Consider the following 12,835-nt stretch of genomic DNA (forward strand, 5'->3'; position numbering starts at 1 on the left):
AGCGGTCCCCAACCTTTTTTGCTCCACGGTCTGGTTTATGTCCGACAACATTTTCACGGACCTGCCTTTAAGGTGTCGCGGATAAATACAACAAAAATAAAACCAATACCAAAAAAGGAAGATTTATTCATAACACATGAGAAAAGACCCAGGGAAACAGAGTTTAAAAAAAAAAAAAAGAAAAAGGAAAAAAAAAGAAAGATAAAAACCCTGAAAATCATAAATTTCATACCCGAGCCTCAACTCTTGCGGCCCTGTACCAAGCGACTCACGGACCAGTACCGGTCTGTGGCCTGGGGGTTGGACTGCTGTTTTACATGATTTGGATTTAATCACAATCACATTAATATATTCTTGTATGTAGTATTTTTGTTTGGTTTTCTTCAGGTAAGGTTTATACTACAGCTCCTGTAAATTAACTGTACTGGTAATTACAAAAATTTAGTATAATTTTGACTATTTTACGTGTGTGTGTGTGTGTGTGTGTGTGTGTGTGTGTGTGTGTGTGTGTGTGTGTGTGTGTGTGTGTGTGTGTGTGTGTGTGTGTGTGTGTGTGTGTGTGTGTGTGTGTGTGTGTGTGTGTGTGTGTGTGTGTGTGTGTGTGTGTGTGTGTGTGTGATGTCTCTATATAAAAACTTTAGTTTATTTCCCTTACAAATGGTAGTTGTTGTTAGCAGGGTTTTTTCCCCCCCCCCCCTATATTTAAATTAAATGTTGTGCGTGTAAAAGTAGGAACCAGGGTTGGGAATTAGCAAAAGCTATAAACTCTCTGTGCAGCCATGAGTTTCTTTGTGTCAAACATAAAGCCCAGGGACAAAGACAACAATTTCTGAATGATAAAGACCTCCAGCTTGGCCTTCATACTACACCAGAGAAATTAACTACTAGATGTAAACAACTAAAGACACAAAGTTCCTGCTTTTACACTATAAATGTTTGTCAATTAAAAAAAATATTTCTTTTATTATTACAGGACATTCTGGCCAATATGGGAACCGTTTCTCATAATTTTACACATTTAAGTCTTACATTTTAAGCCCAAAGAGGCGCCTTGACAGATATTTAATTTATTTCATTTAATTTATTTAGTATTGATGTTTTTAAAGATATATCAGTGATCTAGAAGTGTAGATAAAAATGTGCATCATCTGTCAAATAATAAATTGTGATACTTGCTAATGGCATCTTTTTTTTCCCCTCTTCTTTTTCCTCAGACTCTGAGAGCAAGAAATAAAGCCAATAAACAGATGGAAGGAGAGAAGGCACAGCAGACGACGGAGGCGAAAGACGAGGATGAGCGTGACCCGTACAGCCTCTGCAGCCCTGTGGACCTCGACAAGGTGTGTGCGTGTTTTGAGACGGGGCTCATATGCGATGAGATGAGATTCTTTTCTGCATGGGGGCATCTTTTAGAGTCAGTGTGTGCGTTTGCTGAAATTATGCAGCAATCGATCAGACACTGGAAACAAAAGGGTGGAGGATGACCTAACGTGTGTGTTTGCTTGCCCGTGACGGTGGGGATGGGATGGGGGGGGTAGGGTGAACAGCCATCTGGTTATTCACCCTGCTTCATTTGTTTGCAGATTGCATGATTTCCCACACTGCCAGACACAAGCATGTACAAGACAGACTCCTAAAACTCCTAAATCTAAGCCAGTTCTGAAAGTCTTGACTCTAAATGGTGCTGGCAGTTTTTATGATGTTCTTACTAGAAGAGTTTGTCCTTACGTGTTGAAATCTACCTTGAAGCACACACAGTCAGACATTCATACATTTAAACTATGCTCATGTGATGGTGCAGTTTGTCAAGTGTTTTTCCACTTTAACAGGTCTTTACACGGCTCAGCGACACAATGACAGATTTAACCAGTCTGTCTCGCTCTCTCTGCTGCCAGGCAACGCTTTATTGAATGAGACCCAAGACTCTTGACTTCACACACGAAGTTTTGCGAGGCACGGTTTCAAACATCAGTGTTTTTGTGACACACGGATCTGTCAGTTTAAGCCCTTCATTCTGAGGGTTTGCTTCTCCCAGTAACTTAAATCCTGAAGCTTGGACACTCCCTTCACAGATCTCCCTCGTGGTCTGATTTCAGTAACTGTACCCATGTGCAACACTCATGCAGTTTCTGCCCTATGCAAAATGTTGTTATTATCACCGGCACACTTGTCATGTGCTAGCCTTCCTCATTTAAAAAAGGAAAAAGGCCCGCTTTTTGTTTCCAAACTGGTTAAGCTGGATCGTAGCCGCTTTAATGTCCTGGTTTCTCGATACTCACCTTTACTCAACCTAAATCAGTCTTTCCACATTTGCAAGCTGCATAACACGCAGGAATTTGAAGCATGTCTTCAGACTTGGTTTATTTCCTTTGTCTTTGTTCACCTGTTATTAAACACAGAAACCGGTTTCTGTATCTTTTCTTATGCAAGCAAAGCACCACTGTAAATTTTTCAGACTTCTTGATATTTAGAGTAAATGTTGAGCTTGGGGTTTTTATATAACCAGCAAATGCTAGCTGGATTGTATTTTTATTTTTTAAAGTTATTCCAGTATATCCATCAGTAGGTTACACTCAGTGACTGTATAAGTATAAAACACAATGTTTTCTACTGTCAGTGGATCTACAATAATATGACGAGTGAAATTTAATGTGATCTTTCAGCTTTTTTTGTGTGAAATCACTTGTTTGTGGGAAGCTCTTGCAGTGGCGTGCTCACTCAGCATGTGACAAACACAATTTCACTTCTCTTTATTTTCCTTTCTTTTTATATACAAGACTGTGTTGTAAAAATGAAACTTTCTCTTTGTATCTCTAAGAGTCTGTCAGCAATCACATTTTCTATTTTAAAGATTTTTGACTTTAACATTTCTTTACTTTATTCTGCACATTTATTATTCATTTTTCATCAATATGGCTTTGGTTAAAGGAACAACCCAACTTTGTTATAGCGAAGATAAGCTTCTATTTTCCGCTGGCATTGTTTAATTGTTCATGTGTGAGAGATGAGAGTAAAATGTGTTTTTTATGTTAATTACTGCAGTGAGAAGTAGCAGAAAAGGCAGATTTCAGTGGCTTGGCAGGTGTTCATAAGTCGATCTGCGCGCGGACAGATTATGTCAACATGTAACGTCAACATGTTGACTGATACTTGTGGCTGGTGTGTTCCCAGCTCTGATGCAACTCTACCAACTAATTTCCCCCCAAAACACGCTGATTTTTAATAAATCCAAACCCAAAGGTGTTCATGTGTAGGGGAGACCGGGAATAGTTGTAATGTGGGTCAGTTGTAACACTTCCAATTTCTCCAATCAGGGCTAAGTTTCAAATGATGTGACTCATCCTGTGCATGCCCAATTCAGTTCTGCTATCACATGTGAAAAATCAGCACATTTTGTCAAACACAGACAATTTAACACGAAAAAAAGTAATTTGTATGCCAAAAAGTAAGTTTTTCTACTTTATTTCAATTTCTAATAGCATTATCTGCTTTGCAGTTAACATAATTTAAGTTTGATGAGTTTATTTGTATGTCTATGGGGATATATTCTGTGTAGGTCTTTAGTGCTAATGTTTTAGCCGTTGGCTGTAATCTTAGCTAGTTCATGGCTATAGGAGTCTGGGTCAGTTGTAACAGCAACAGTCTGGGTTAGTTGTAACAATAATGCAGATGTTACAACTTACCACACTATTACTTTAACTTATATTAAACAAGTTGGGGCAACGACATCAGCAGAGAGAGGTCGCCTTTGTATATGCGGTTAATGCCATTGGCAACACAATTCCTCCACTGTTTGTGTTCCCACACATACATTATGCAGACCACTGTGTCAGAGATGGACCAGTAGGAAGTATTGGTAGTGGAAATGAATCAGGATGGGTGCAAGAAACAGATTTCCTCATCTTTCTGAAGCACTTTGCAAACCACACCAAGGTAAGCCATGATAAAAAGTAATGGAATTGCGATGCTGGTGCACAACTACATTTTTTTTTTCTTTTTTTTTTTCTTTTTTTCAGCTTCATTGTTATGTTCAAAAGTTGGTGCAAGAGTTGTAGGTTATAATGCCCACTGAGCCAATGAGGCCAAACTCAAGGAAGACCAACCAAAATTAATGAAATATTCAGTTGCAGAAAATTCCATCATTTGTCTTTTTTGGGGGGTTGGAAAATGTTCAAAAGCTAGATTTCTGCATTCTGTCACACACACACAGCGCTACATAAATGGCTCTAAGTGCATTCATGTGTTGAATAAAAAAGATTACATGTTAATGTTTTGTCAGTACCCTTATTTCATTGTGTTACATTTCACCCCAGGATATGTTACAACTAACCCAGACTATGGGGTTAATTGTAACATTTCACTCTTTGCATGGTATGGTCTCAAACACAATGGGTAGTTGTGCTGCAGAGAAAATAGCTGCACTATTTAATAGCAAAGACATGTAAATACTTTGCATTAAATTTTCAATCCACTACCTTAAAAGAGCTCCAATTTACAGACAGAAATGTCAAAAATGTTACAACTATCCCCGGTCTCCTCTATATAGTATACCAGAGATGCATAGAATTCATGGGATGTCAGCTTTTTCAATGAGTTAAACTGCCTCAGGTGATGCCAGTGTTGGTTAGGACTTAAGCATACAAATAAATAAAATAAAGATAGATATGCGGAGAAGTGTGGGGATGACTGCAAGTGAGCTTACCAGAACCTCACCCTCGTGAAATCAAGTCAGACGTTTGCTTTTCGGGTAATTTAGAGTTGATGCCAGGAAACTGAAAGCATGCGAGCCAGAAAATGCAGCATCTCTGGTTTTGCGTTGTTTTTGGCTGCTTCCCCCCCTATTTAAAGTTTGTTAGCTGCTGATATGACAGTACTGCAATGCTAAATCAGTGGATGGCTTAAAGCAGCGGTCCCCAACCTTTTTTGCTTTATGGACCAGTTTATGCCCGACAATATTTTTACGGACCGGCCTTTAAGGTGTCGCGGATAAATGCAACAAAATAAAACCAATACCAATAAGATTTATTCATAACACACGTGAAAAGACCCAGGAAAACAGAGTTAACGATAACAAAATAACGTTGAAAACCGATAAAAACCCTGAAAACCATACATTTCACACCTGAGCCTCAACTCTCGCGGCCCGGTACCAAACGACTCACGGACCGGTCCGAGGCCCGGGGGTTGGGGACCGCTGGCTTAAAGTATTTTTATTTTTATTTTTTTGCAGTTCACAGCTGTATTTATGCCTTGAGTGAACAGGGGTAATAAAGGACAGAGAGAGTAGTTTTCCAGGGCAGCGCTTCAGGGTCGCTAGCTCCATAAAAACCATGTGCAGTGTGACCGGTAGCTAAACAATCTGCTGCAGTAAACAGCCACCACATGATTGTCAGCGTGAAAGAATGTTTTACATGCTGTAGGAAATACAATAGCTGCACACTGAGCAGTAAAGTCATCTTTAGATTTCTCAGTCTAAATGAGGTTAGGTGGTAAACACTTTATCACCTGGGCAGTAACCTGTAATTACTTGTATTGAGCCTTGCACTCAGGTGATTGTGCCTGATGTCGTGATAGGGGTGGGTCTCGCACACACAGTCATCATCACATGGGCAATAAGCATAATTTTGTGACTAATTATAGAGAAGTGTCAGGGTTAAGAGAGAAATTAAGATTAAAGAGTGGACTTGCTGCTTCTCTTTCACTCTTCTCAACCCTCTCGAGTGGGGCCATAAGGTCAAGTTCTGACTCAGGAGTCCTTCCCACCCTGTTTCCTTACCAGAATGATTCCACCTGATATTTACAAATGTTAAAGTAGTGTGAAACCTGACAGTCTTCACGTCACACACCATGGCAGCCCATTTCCTGTGTGGCTGTAAACACGGGGGAACTTGTGAAAAGCTTGTAAAAGCAGCTCCATCTGAGGCCTTTGGACTCAGAGAAATGTGCTGGCAGCAGTTCACTTGGACTTAAGTAAACCTGCAAATGCACACGCACACAACAAGCAAATTTCACATGCAACATTTCCTGGTCTGACCAGTCCTTGGAGCGGTATAGTTTTTAGCTCTATGCTCCCACCTGCTGGAGAAGTTGTTTTTTTGTTTTTTTCCTCCGTGTGTCTAAAGAACATGTTTAACTAATTTTGTTTGGTTGTACTTCTGCAGGATTTGGTGGACTGGCGGAAGCCCCTGGCATGGCAGGTGGGCCACCTCAGAGAGAAATATGATGCGTGGGTACACCAACCAGTTGACAGACCTATCAGACTGTTTGGAAACCCCATTATGGAGGCCATCACTAAAACTTCCTGGTAAGAAAGAAAGCTTGAAGGAAATCATGTATCATTTATCAGATAAGAACATGCATTCAGTTTTGCAGTCTTGGCAACCACACATGGAACATTTTTATAGACTATTACTATTATTTATTAAGTTTGTGTTTATATAGCAACCAGCTGGAGGTGAGGCAACCGAGACAGGATAAAAGACACACCGTTGAAGAGAGAGATTAATAATTGCTAATGATTAAATACACTAGCAGTTTATATACAAACAGGGAGTGAAAAGAGAAGCTTGGACCCATTGCAGCATAACTAAGAGAATTCAGGTCCACCTGATCCAACCCTAACTATATGCTTTATCAAAAACGAAAATTTTACCTGGGTTCCACAGAAGAGGGGCCTGAAAGCTCTGGGCTCTGTTTTCCATTCTAATTTTAAATACTCTAGGAACGAGAAATAAGCCCGCAGTCCGATTGTGAAGTGCTCTAGTATAATAATAAGGTACAATGGTCCAGTCTAGAAGTGATAAATGCATGAACTAATTTTTCAGTATTACTCTGAGACAGGATGTTTCTGTGCTTGCAGATAATGCACAAATACAAGAAAAGTGTCCTGCATATTTGTTTGTTGTGGTCTCTGAAGGACACATCCTGGTAAAAAAAAATAACATAAATAAATAAAAAAAATTCAGTTTCCTCAGTTTTACTGGAGGCCAAGGAATTACTGAAGGAAAGTATGTGGAAACATTTATGCAATGGTTTACACAAATCATTGCGTGTAATGGCCACACGATGAGGGATGTAATGTAAAGAGTATTTCCCACCTTGAAAATTCTTGGAAAACCTTGAAAACACACCGGCGTCAGTGGCATCCTCAAAGATGATAAAATTGCACTTTTGATTATCATTCAAATTTATGCAGTTTTAAGCTTGTTCAGCCTACCTGTGCTACTTTGCAACCCACCTTCACCTCAGGTTCTTGGACTTCACCAGGATCAGTGTCACATCCCGCTCTCCTGTGTTTCCTGTTTTGATGCATTTTGCTCCCAGGACAAAGCCATACACCAGGGGTGTCAAACATAAGGCCCAGGGGCCACAAATGGCCCAGCAAAGGCTCCAGTTGGGCCAGCTGGACAGCTTTGTAAAATATGAAGAAGTGCATAGATTTAGTATTTTTAAGAGATTTACAACTTTTTCCTGCTAATGAAGGATCCAGTATTCATACTACACCTAAGTAACAGATTAACAATTAAATGATAAAGTTCCTGTTTTTTTTTTTGTTTTTATTTTTTATTATCTACTACAGAAATCCCTTTCTATACTAGAAGGGGAAATAAAACAATGTACAACAAAAATGTTTTTTGTAATTACCGGAAAGTCTGGACCGAGAACTTTTCCTTTAACTTTACACGTTTATCATGTCGTTTCACTGATCTGGCCCAGTTCAGAGTAATGGCCCACATTGTAAACTGAATACACTGTCCTCTAGACGACTGAGGGCGTGACCTAATGCTTTACACTCTCTTGCTTTCAGGTATTGGGTACCTATTGTGTGGCTCCCTATTGTGTTTTATCTGAGCTGGCACTGCTACACCACCCTGGCACAGGGCACCACCAGGCTAGCCCTCACTTCAGGTAACACACGCACCTGTGTTTGCACTGCAGTCACTTGTGTTTTCATTTTCATTCGTGTGTCCTCATTTCTGTTTGAGCCATCTATAGCCGAGCATATGTGTGTTTCCAGGCTTCTCTATCCCCGTCCACAAGTACTTTTTCCCAGTCCTCTTTATGATGGGCTGGTTCTTGTGGTCGTTCATCGAGTACTGCATCCATCGCTTCGTCTTTCACATGAAACCACCAGCTCATAACTACTACCTCATCACGCTACACTTCCTCCTGCATGGACAGCACCACAAGGTACGAACAGTCCACCGCTGAGGTCACAGCTGTGAGTCATGAAATATTTGTTATGGTTTAATATCCTCCTTTATGGCACCAGACTGAGGTGGTAATTTTATATTGCGGGTAGGAGGGGGACGCAAACTTCCTCCTGTTTCCAAATACTTTTATGAACTGAATACATATCAAGTACTTACGAATGTGCAAATATTTTTTTAAGTTAAATTATTGTAACATTAGTTACAGTATAGTTTAAGCCACAGGGGGAAGCTGATTTAGCTTGAAGATTAATAAGAGTTAAAATAAACAATGCAGAAGCGGTGTGTGGAAAAATGCTGTTCATCTCAGTTTCTGTTTTACTAGGTTATAAAATTAGAGTATTTTTTTTATTAGCTTCTTCTATGTAAAACCATATAATTGATAGCAGGTGTAATTAGGAAATGTGCTGTCTTTCCTATTGAAGCTATGAAGTTTGACTACAAAATCTCACAAACCTCTGATTCCAAAGATTCTGGGACAATGTAAATAACAACACAATACAATGATTTTCAAATCTTACGAACCCATATTTTATTTAAAAAAAACAAACATTAGAAAAATATTCTAATATTCACACTCTAATTTTGGGCTGAGGAAAATGCTGTGAAAGATGTCGCTTCATTACAAAAGCTGGAAAAAGGAAGCTGCAAAATTAATGATCCAAACAGCTGACGATGCAAAGATGGCCCCAAGTTAAAATCGGAACTGTGGTGAACCTTAAATGCACTTTGATCAATTAAACTTTGTGTCAAGATAAAATGCAGATTTTTATCGCGACAGCATAATGTTCAGAGTTCATCTGTTGCTGTGACAGAACCTCCACGAAGGCTCAAAATGTATTTGCAGGTTATGACATCAACTCGAAAAATAAACATTTACATGGTCGGCCACTTACTGATCATTTTTCAATAACTCTCTGATGAATAACCGTGATGGCTTTTTGTTAGGGGGGGGAAAAGGACCTAAAAAGGGCCTTCTCTATTGCTGCTCCTAATCTCTGGAACAATCGGCCCCAGCACATTAGAGAGGCCCCTATACTGTCCACTTTTAAAACACGTCTTAAAACCCACTTTTACTCCTTGGCATATGACACAGTATGACCCTGATTTTATTGATTTAATCTAATGTGCTGATTTTATTGTTTTAAACGTCATTTTAGTTATCTTATTTTTTTACATTTTTATCTTTATTTTTATTTTTTTAACTTATTCAATGTATCATTTCTGGCATGTCAAGTGTACAGCACTTTGTGTTCAGCTGGGAGTTGTTCTGAAAGTGCTGTATAAATAAATTGCTTCCTTGCTTTAATGCTGTCATTATGGCCACTATAAATAAATCTTTTTATTTATTTTCTCTCTCCGCAGTCTCCGTTTGACGGCTCTCGGCTGGTCTTCCCTCCCGGCCTCGCCTCCTTAGTAGTGGCGGTCTTCTACATGTCCATCAATTGCGTGCTCCCAGACATCCTCGGAGTATGCGTGTTTGTCGGCGGGCTGGGCGGCTACGTCGTATACGATATGATCCACTACTACCTTCACTATGGCTCTCCAAAGAAAGGCTCATATCTGTACAGCCTGAAGGCCTACCACGTCAAACACCACTTCGAGCACCAGAGATCAGGTGAGGATTACATTTGCTAACGACCTTAGAATATTGTTTTGTTTTTTCTTTTTCTGATGGGATCTTTATTTTTCTCTGCAGGTTTCGGGATCACCACCACATTCTGGGACCACCCCTTCAACACAACCATCCCTGATGAGAAATTCTGACATGGGAACGGCTCCCCCAAAGGGCCGCAGGACTTGTCACCCACCCTCTTTTAGCCCCCAGCCTGCCTTCTCCAACCATCCCAACTCCTTTAGTTACGTCTCTGCAGCCATATAACTTCCACAGACTAGGAGGAACTTCAGGGCCACTGCATCCAGTCCACCCATACTCTGTGTAACACATTAACCAGCACCACAATATTACCTTAAGCTCAGTCATCTGGGTGTGTGTCAACCTGCCTGCACTATTTGCCCACTGTGATCATTTCCACTCAGATTTGAGGGCTTTCAGTGCCATTTATTCCTTCCACTTCTTCTTTTTTCAATTAAGAAATCTGCCACCTGTACTAACACCAACCTATCACCTGATCACCACTCAGAATGTCGCAGCGTACAGCTGGGATGTGGCCATGGAGAGAAAAATCTGTTTTGTGATGCATGTGGTTAATTTGAATTCAATTTAATCTAAAATCAGACAGGGGGAAAACGGTGATAAAATTACTAATCTGACGGTCCAATGCTCACACAGCTCACCAAAAAGGCACACTGTTCAAGAGGGAACAGAAAGTGATGGATGGTAGGTGAATGTTGAAGACGGGTGGAGCGGAGGGGGGTGAGAGATGCTTAGAAAGGGTGCGTGTGAGAGTGTAAGAGAACAAAAGTGTGACAGAGATTGAGAGCACGCCAACTACTTAATCCCACCAGGTGAATCTACTGAGGAAAAAGGCTTCTTCCCGCCTCTGCATCATCTATAGCTTACATATTGCTCGTCACGGTCACAGCTTTTCTCTGCTACGCTGCTATAAACTGTTGCGCTGCTAACAAATCACAAAAGTTCCCTCCACCACACTTGGGCTCGCTGAAACCTTCAGTTTCACATTTGTTTTTGAACTTGCTGAGATACGTTTAACTTATTAATTATCACCAAATCTGCAGGAGTGAGTTTATACTGTAGGATGCTAATTCCATGTACTGTTAATGTGATGTAAAAGCGGAGTTCAGAATGTCTGAAACCCCTGTGGAGATATATTTTTGCAAGTCTATTGTAATATTTCCATCTTTTTTTTTTTTTTTTTTTTCCTCGTTAATAATTCAACAAAGATGTAAAAATACTATTTTGTATGAAGCTTTGTACAGTAGAGGAGATTCTTTAATCGCACGTCTTCATTTTGTCAGGTTGACTATATGTTAGAGAGCTAGTGTGGTTGTCAGGGTGACGGGAGACAAATCTGAAGGCATGAAGCCGGTCTGTCTGATTTCCTGCTGTGGGGATCTTGGGGTCAAAGTTCACAGATTTTTGGAAGTGTTATTTTCTAAAAGGAATCTCAACATAGAGATTCCTTCCTTTTAAAGGGGACCTATAATGCTAACTTCTAACACCGTGTTTCCAGTGTAGCCGGCATGACTCACACTTCAAACTAATGCTTATTTACATTATACTAACAAGCCATCTTAGCTCTCTTACCTCCTCCTCTTAAAGCCAGCTTTCTTCTGATTGGTTGCCCATCAGAGCTTTGTGCCTTAGTTGACAATATAAGGGATATCTGCTCTCTATGACATCATACAGAGCCAGGAGTAGAGAAAAAACTATCTGAAACTTGAATATTTAGGGTAGTTTGAAGCCTGAGCTTCTGTCTCATGGATCACTTGCACATGGGTATGAACCTCTGTAATGGCACAAATATAACAGAAAATTAGGAAAAGCATAATAGGTCGACTTTAAAGTCTATGGTTTATTTTGGCCCTGCAGACCCCCCCTCCCTAGGATGACGATAAATCAACAAATCTGACTTTACAGCAGGAAGTGTCGACACTGACTGGTGGATCCGCAAATGTCTCCTGCAAACACCCGACGACAACAACGCTGATAAATGAAGTAGAACAAACTTAATTCAGACTCTTTACATGAATAACTGAAGCACAGTAAGAACATACTGCTACTGCAGGAAATTTATTTTGTATCTACTTTTCTAGCTTGAATAAATACTTCCACTTATAGAAGTGTACATACAGCTGTATGTAAACTAATCCATCAGAGTTTTAACCATTCAAGAAGATTTGTAATGCAGAACCTTAACTCCATTTATACTCCTCTTTTTTAAAATTTTCTTTCATTTATTTTTATACAAATTATCTGCAGCAATAACAGTGAAGCGTAAACCTGAAGAGGGCTGAGGGACCCAAAAATGTTTCCACTATGAGGAGTGGATTTATTAACTGATTTAGCACCAAAATGTGTCATTGTCTACAAATATCTGTTGATCTTAAAACCAGAACACTGTCTTTCGCTGTGCACACCACGATGATTATGAATGTTCAAGACTTTTGTGCGGAAAGCATTAACTCATGAAAACTAACCTAAAAAAATGTTTTTAATGTCTGTTATGCTGATGGTTCTAATAAGTTCTAATAATAATGACATGATTGTGCTGGCTGCTTGGCAAAGTGAAATGATTCCACTTGTTGGAGTTAAATTTTTTTTAAAAAAGTATACAGATCTTATTTATGTATATTTATATGATAAGAATGAAAAACACCAAATATGATTCTAACTCGTGAAATTTTTCTCTTGTGCTAAATTTTGCAGCAAAAAAAAAATCCTAAATTTGTTTACTTTAATGTCTTAATAACTTTTGTTTTGGAATTTTTAATGTCCATGCAAATGCAAATGTATTTGTAAATAAATATCTGTATATTTCTGATGTTGGCCTGTCCAGTTTTTTATTTTTATTCGCTGATTGTGGTGGCTTCCAGTCTGCAACCGTGATGCGTCATGATGGATGACTACTTTAATTTGCATTGTAAGAGGATGAGGGATGGGGTATTTGAATCTTTTAATTTTATATTTTAAAAACTGAGGT

General features: G+C 39.5%; 1 protein-coding gene across 1 annotated transcript in view; it reads left to right on the top strand.

Annotated features, from left to right (window-relative positions):
- fa2h (fatty acid 2-hydroxylase) overlaps positions 1-12,451 on the top strand; it is a 32,228-nt gene extending 19,777 nt beyond the window's left edge. The window contains exons 2-7 of the mRNA XM_031734208.2: positions 1,215-1,340; positions 6,162-6,304; positions 7,808-7,908; positions 8,018-8,190; positions 9,576-9,828; positions 9,910-12,451. Coding sequence (XP_031590068.1) covers positions 1,215-1,340; positions 6,162-6,304; positions 7,808-7,908; positions 8,018-8,190; positions 9,576-9,828; positions 9,910-9,977 — 864 coding nt within the window. The 3' untranslated portion in view covers positions 9,978-12,451. The remainder of the gene's footprint in view (positions 1-1,214; positions 1,341-6,161; positions 6,305-7,807; positions 7,909-8,017; positions 8,191-9,575; positions 9,829-9,909) is intronic.
- The last annotated feature ends 384 nt before the right edge of the window (positions 12,452-12,835 follow it).

Source organism: Oreochromis aureus, linkage group 7, assembly GCF_013358895.1.
Source record: "Oreochromis aureus strain Israel breed Guangdong linkage group 7, ZZ_aureus, whole genome shotgun sequence".
Taxonomy (NCBI): Eukaryota; Metazoa; Chordata; class Actinopteri; order Cichliformes; family Cichlidae; genus Oreochromis; species Oreochromis aureus.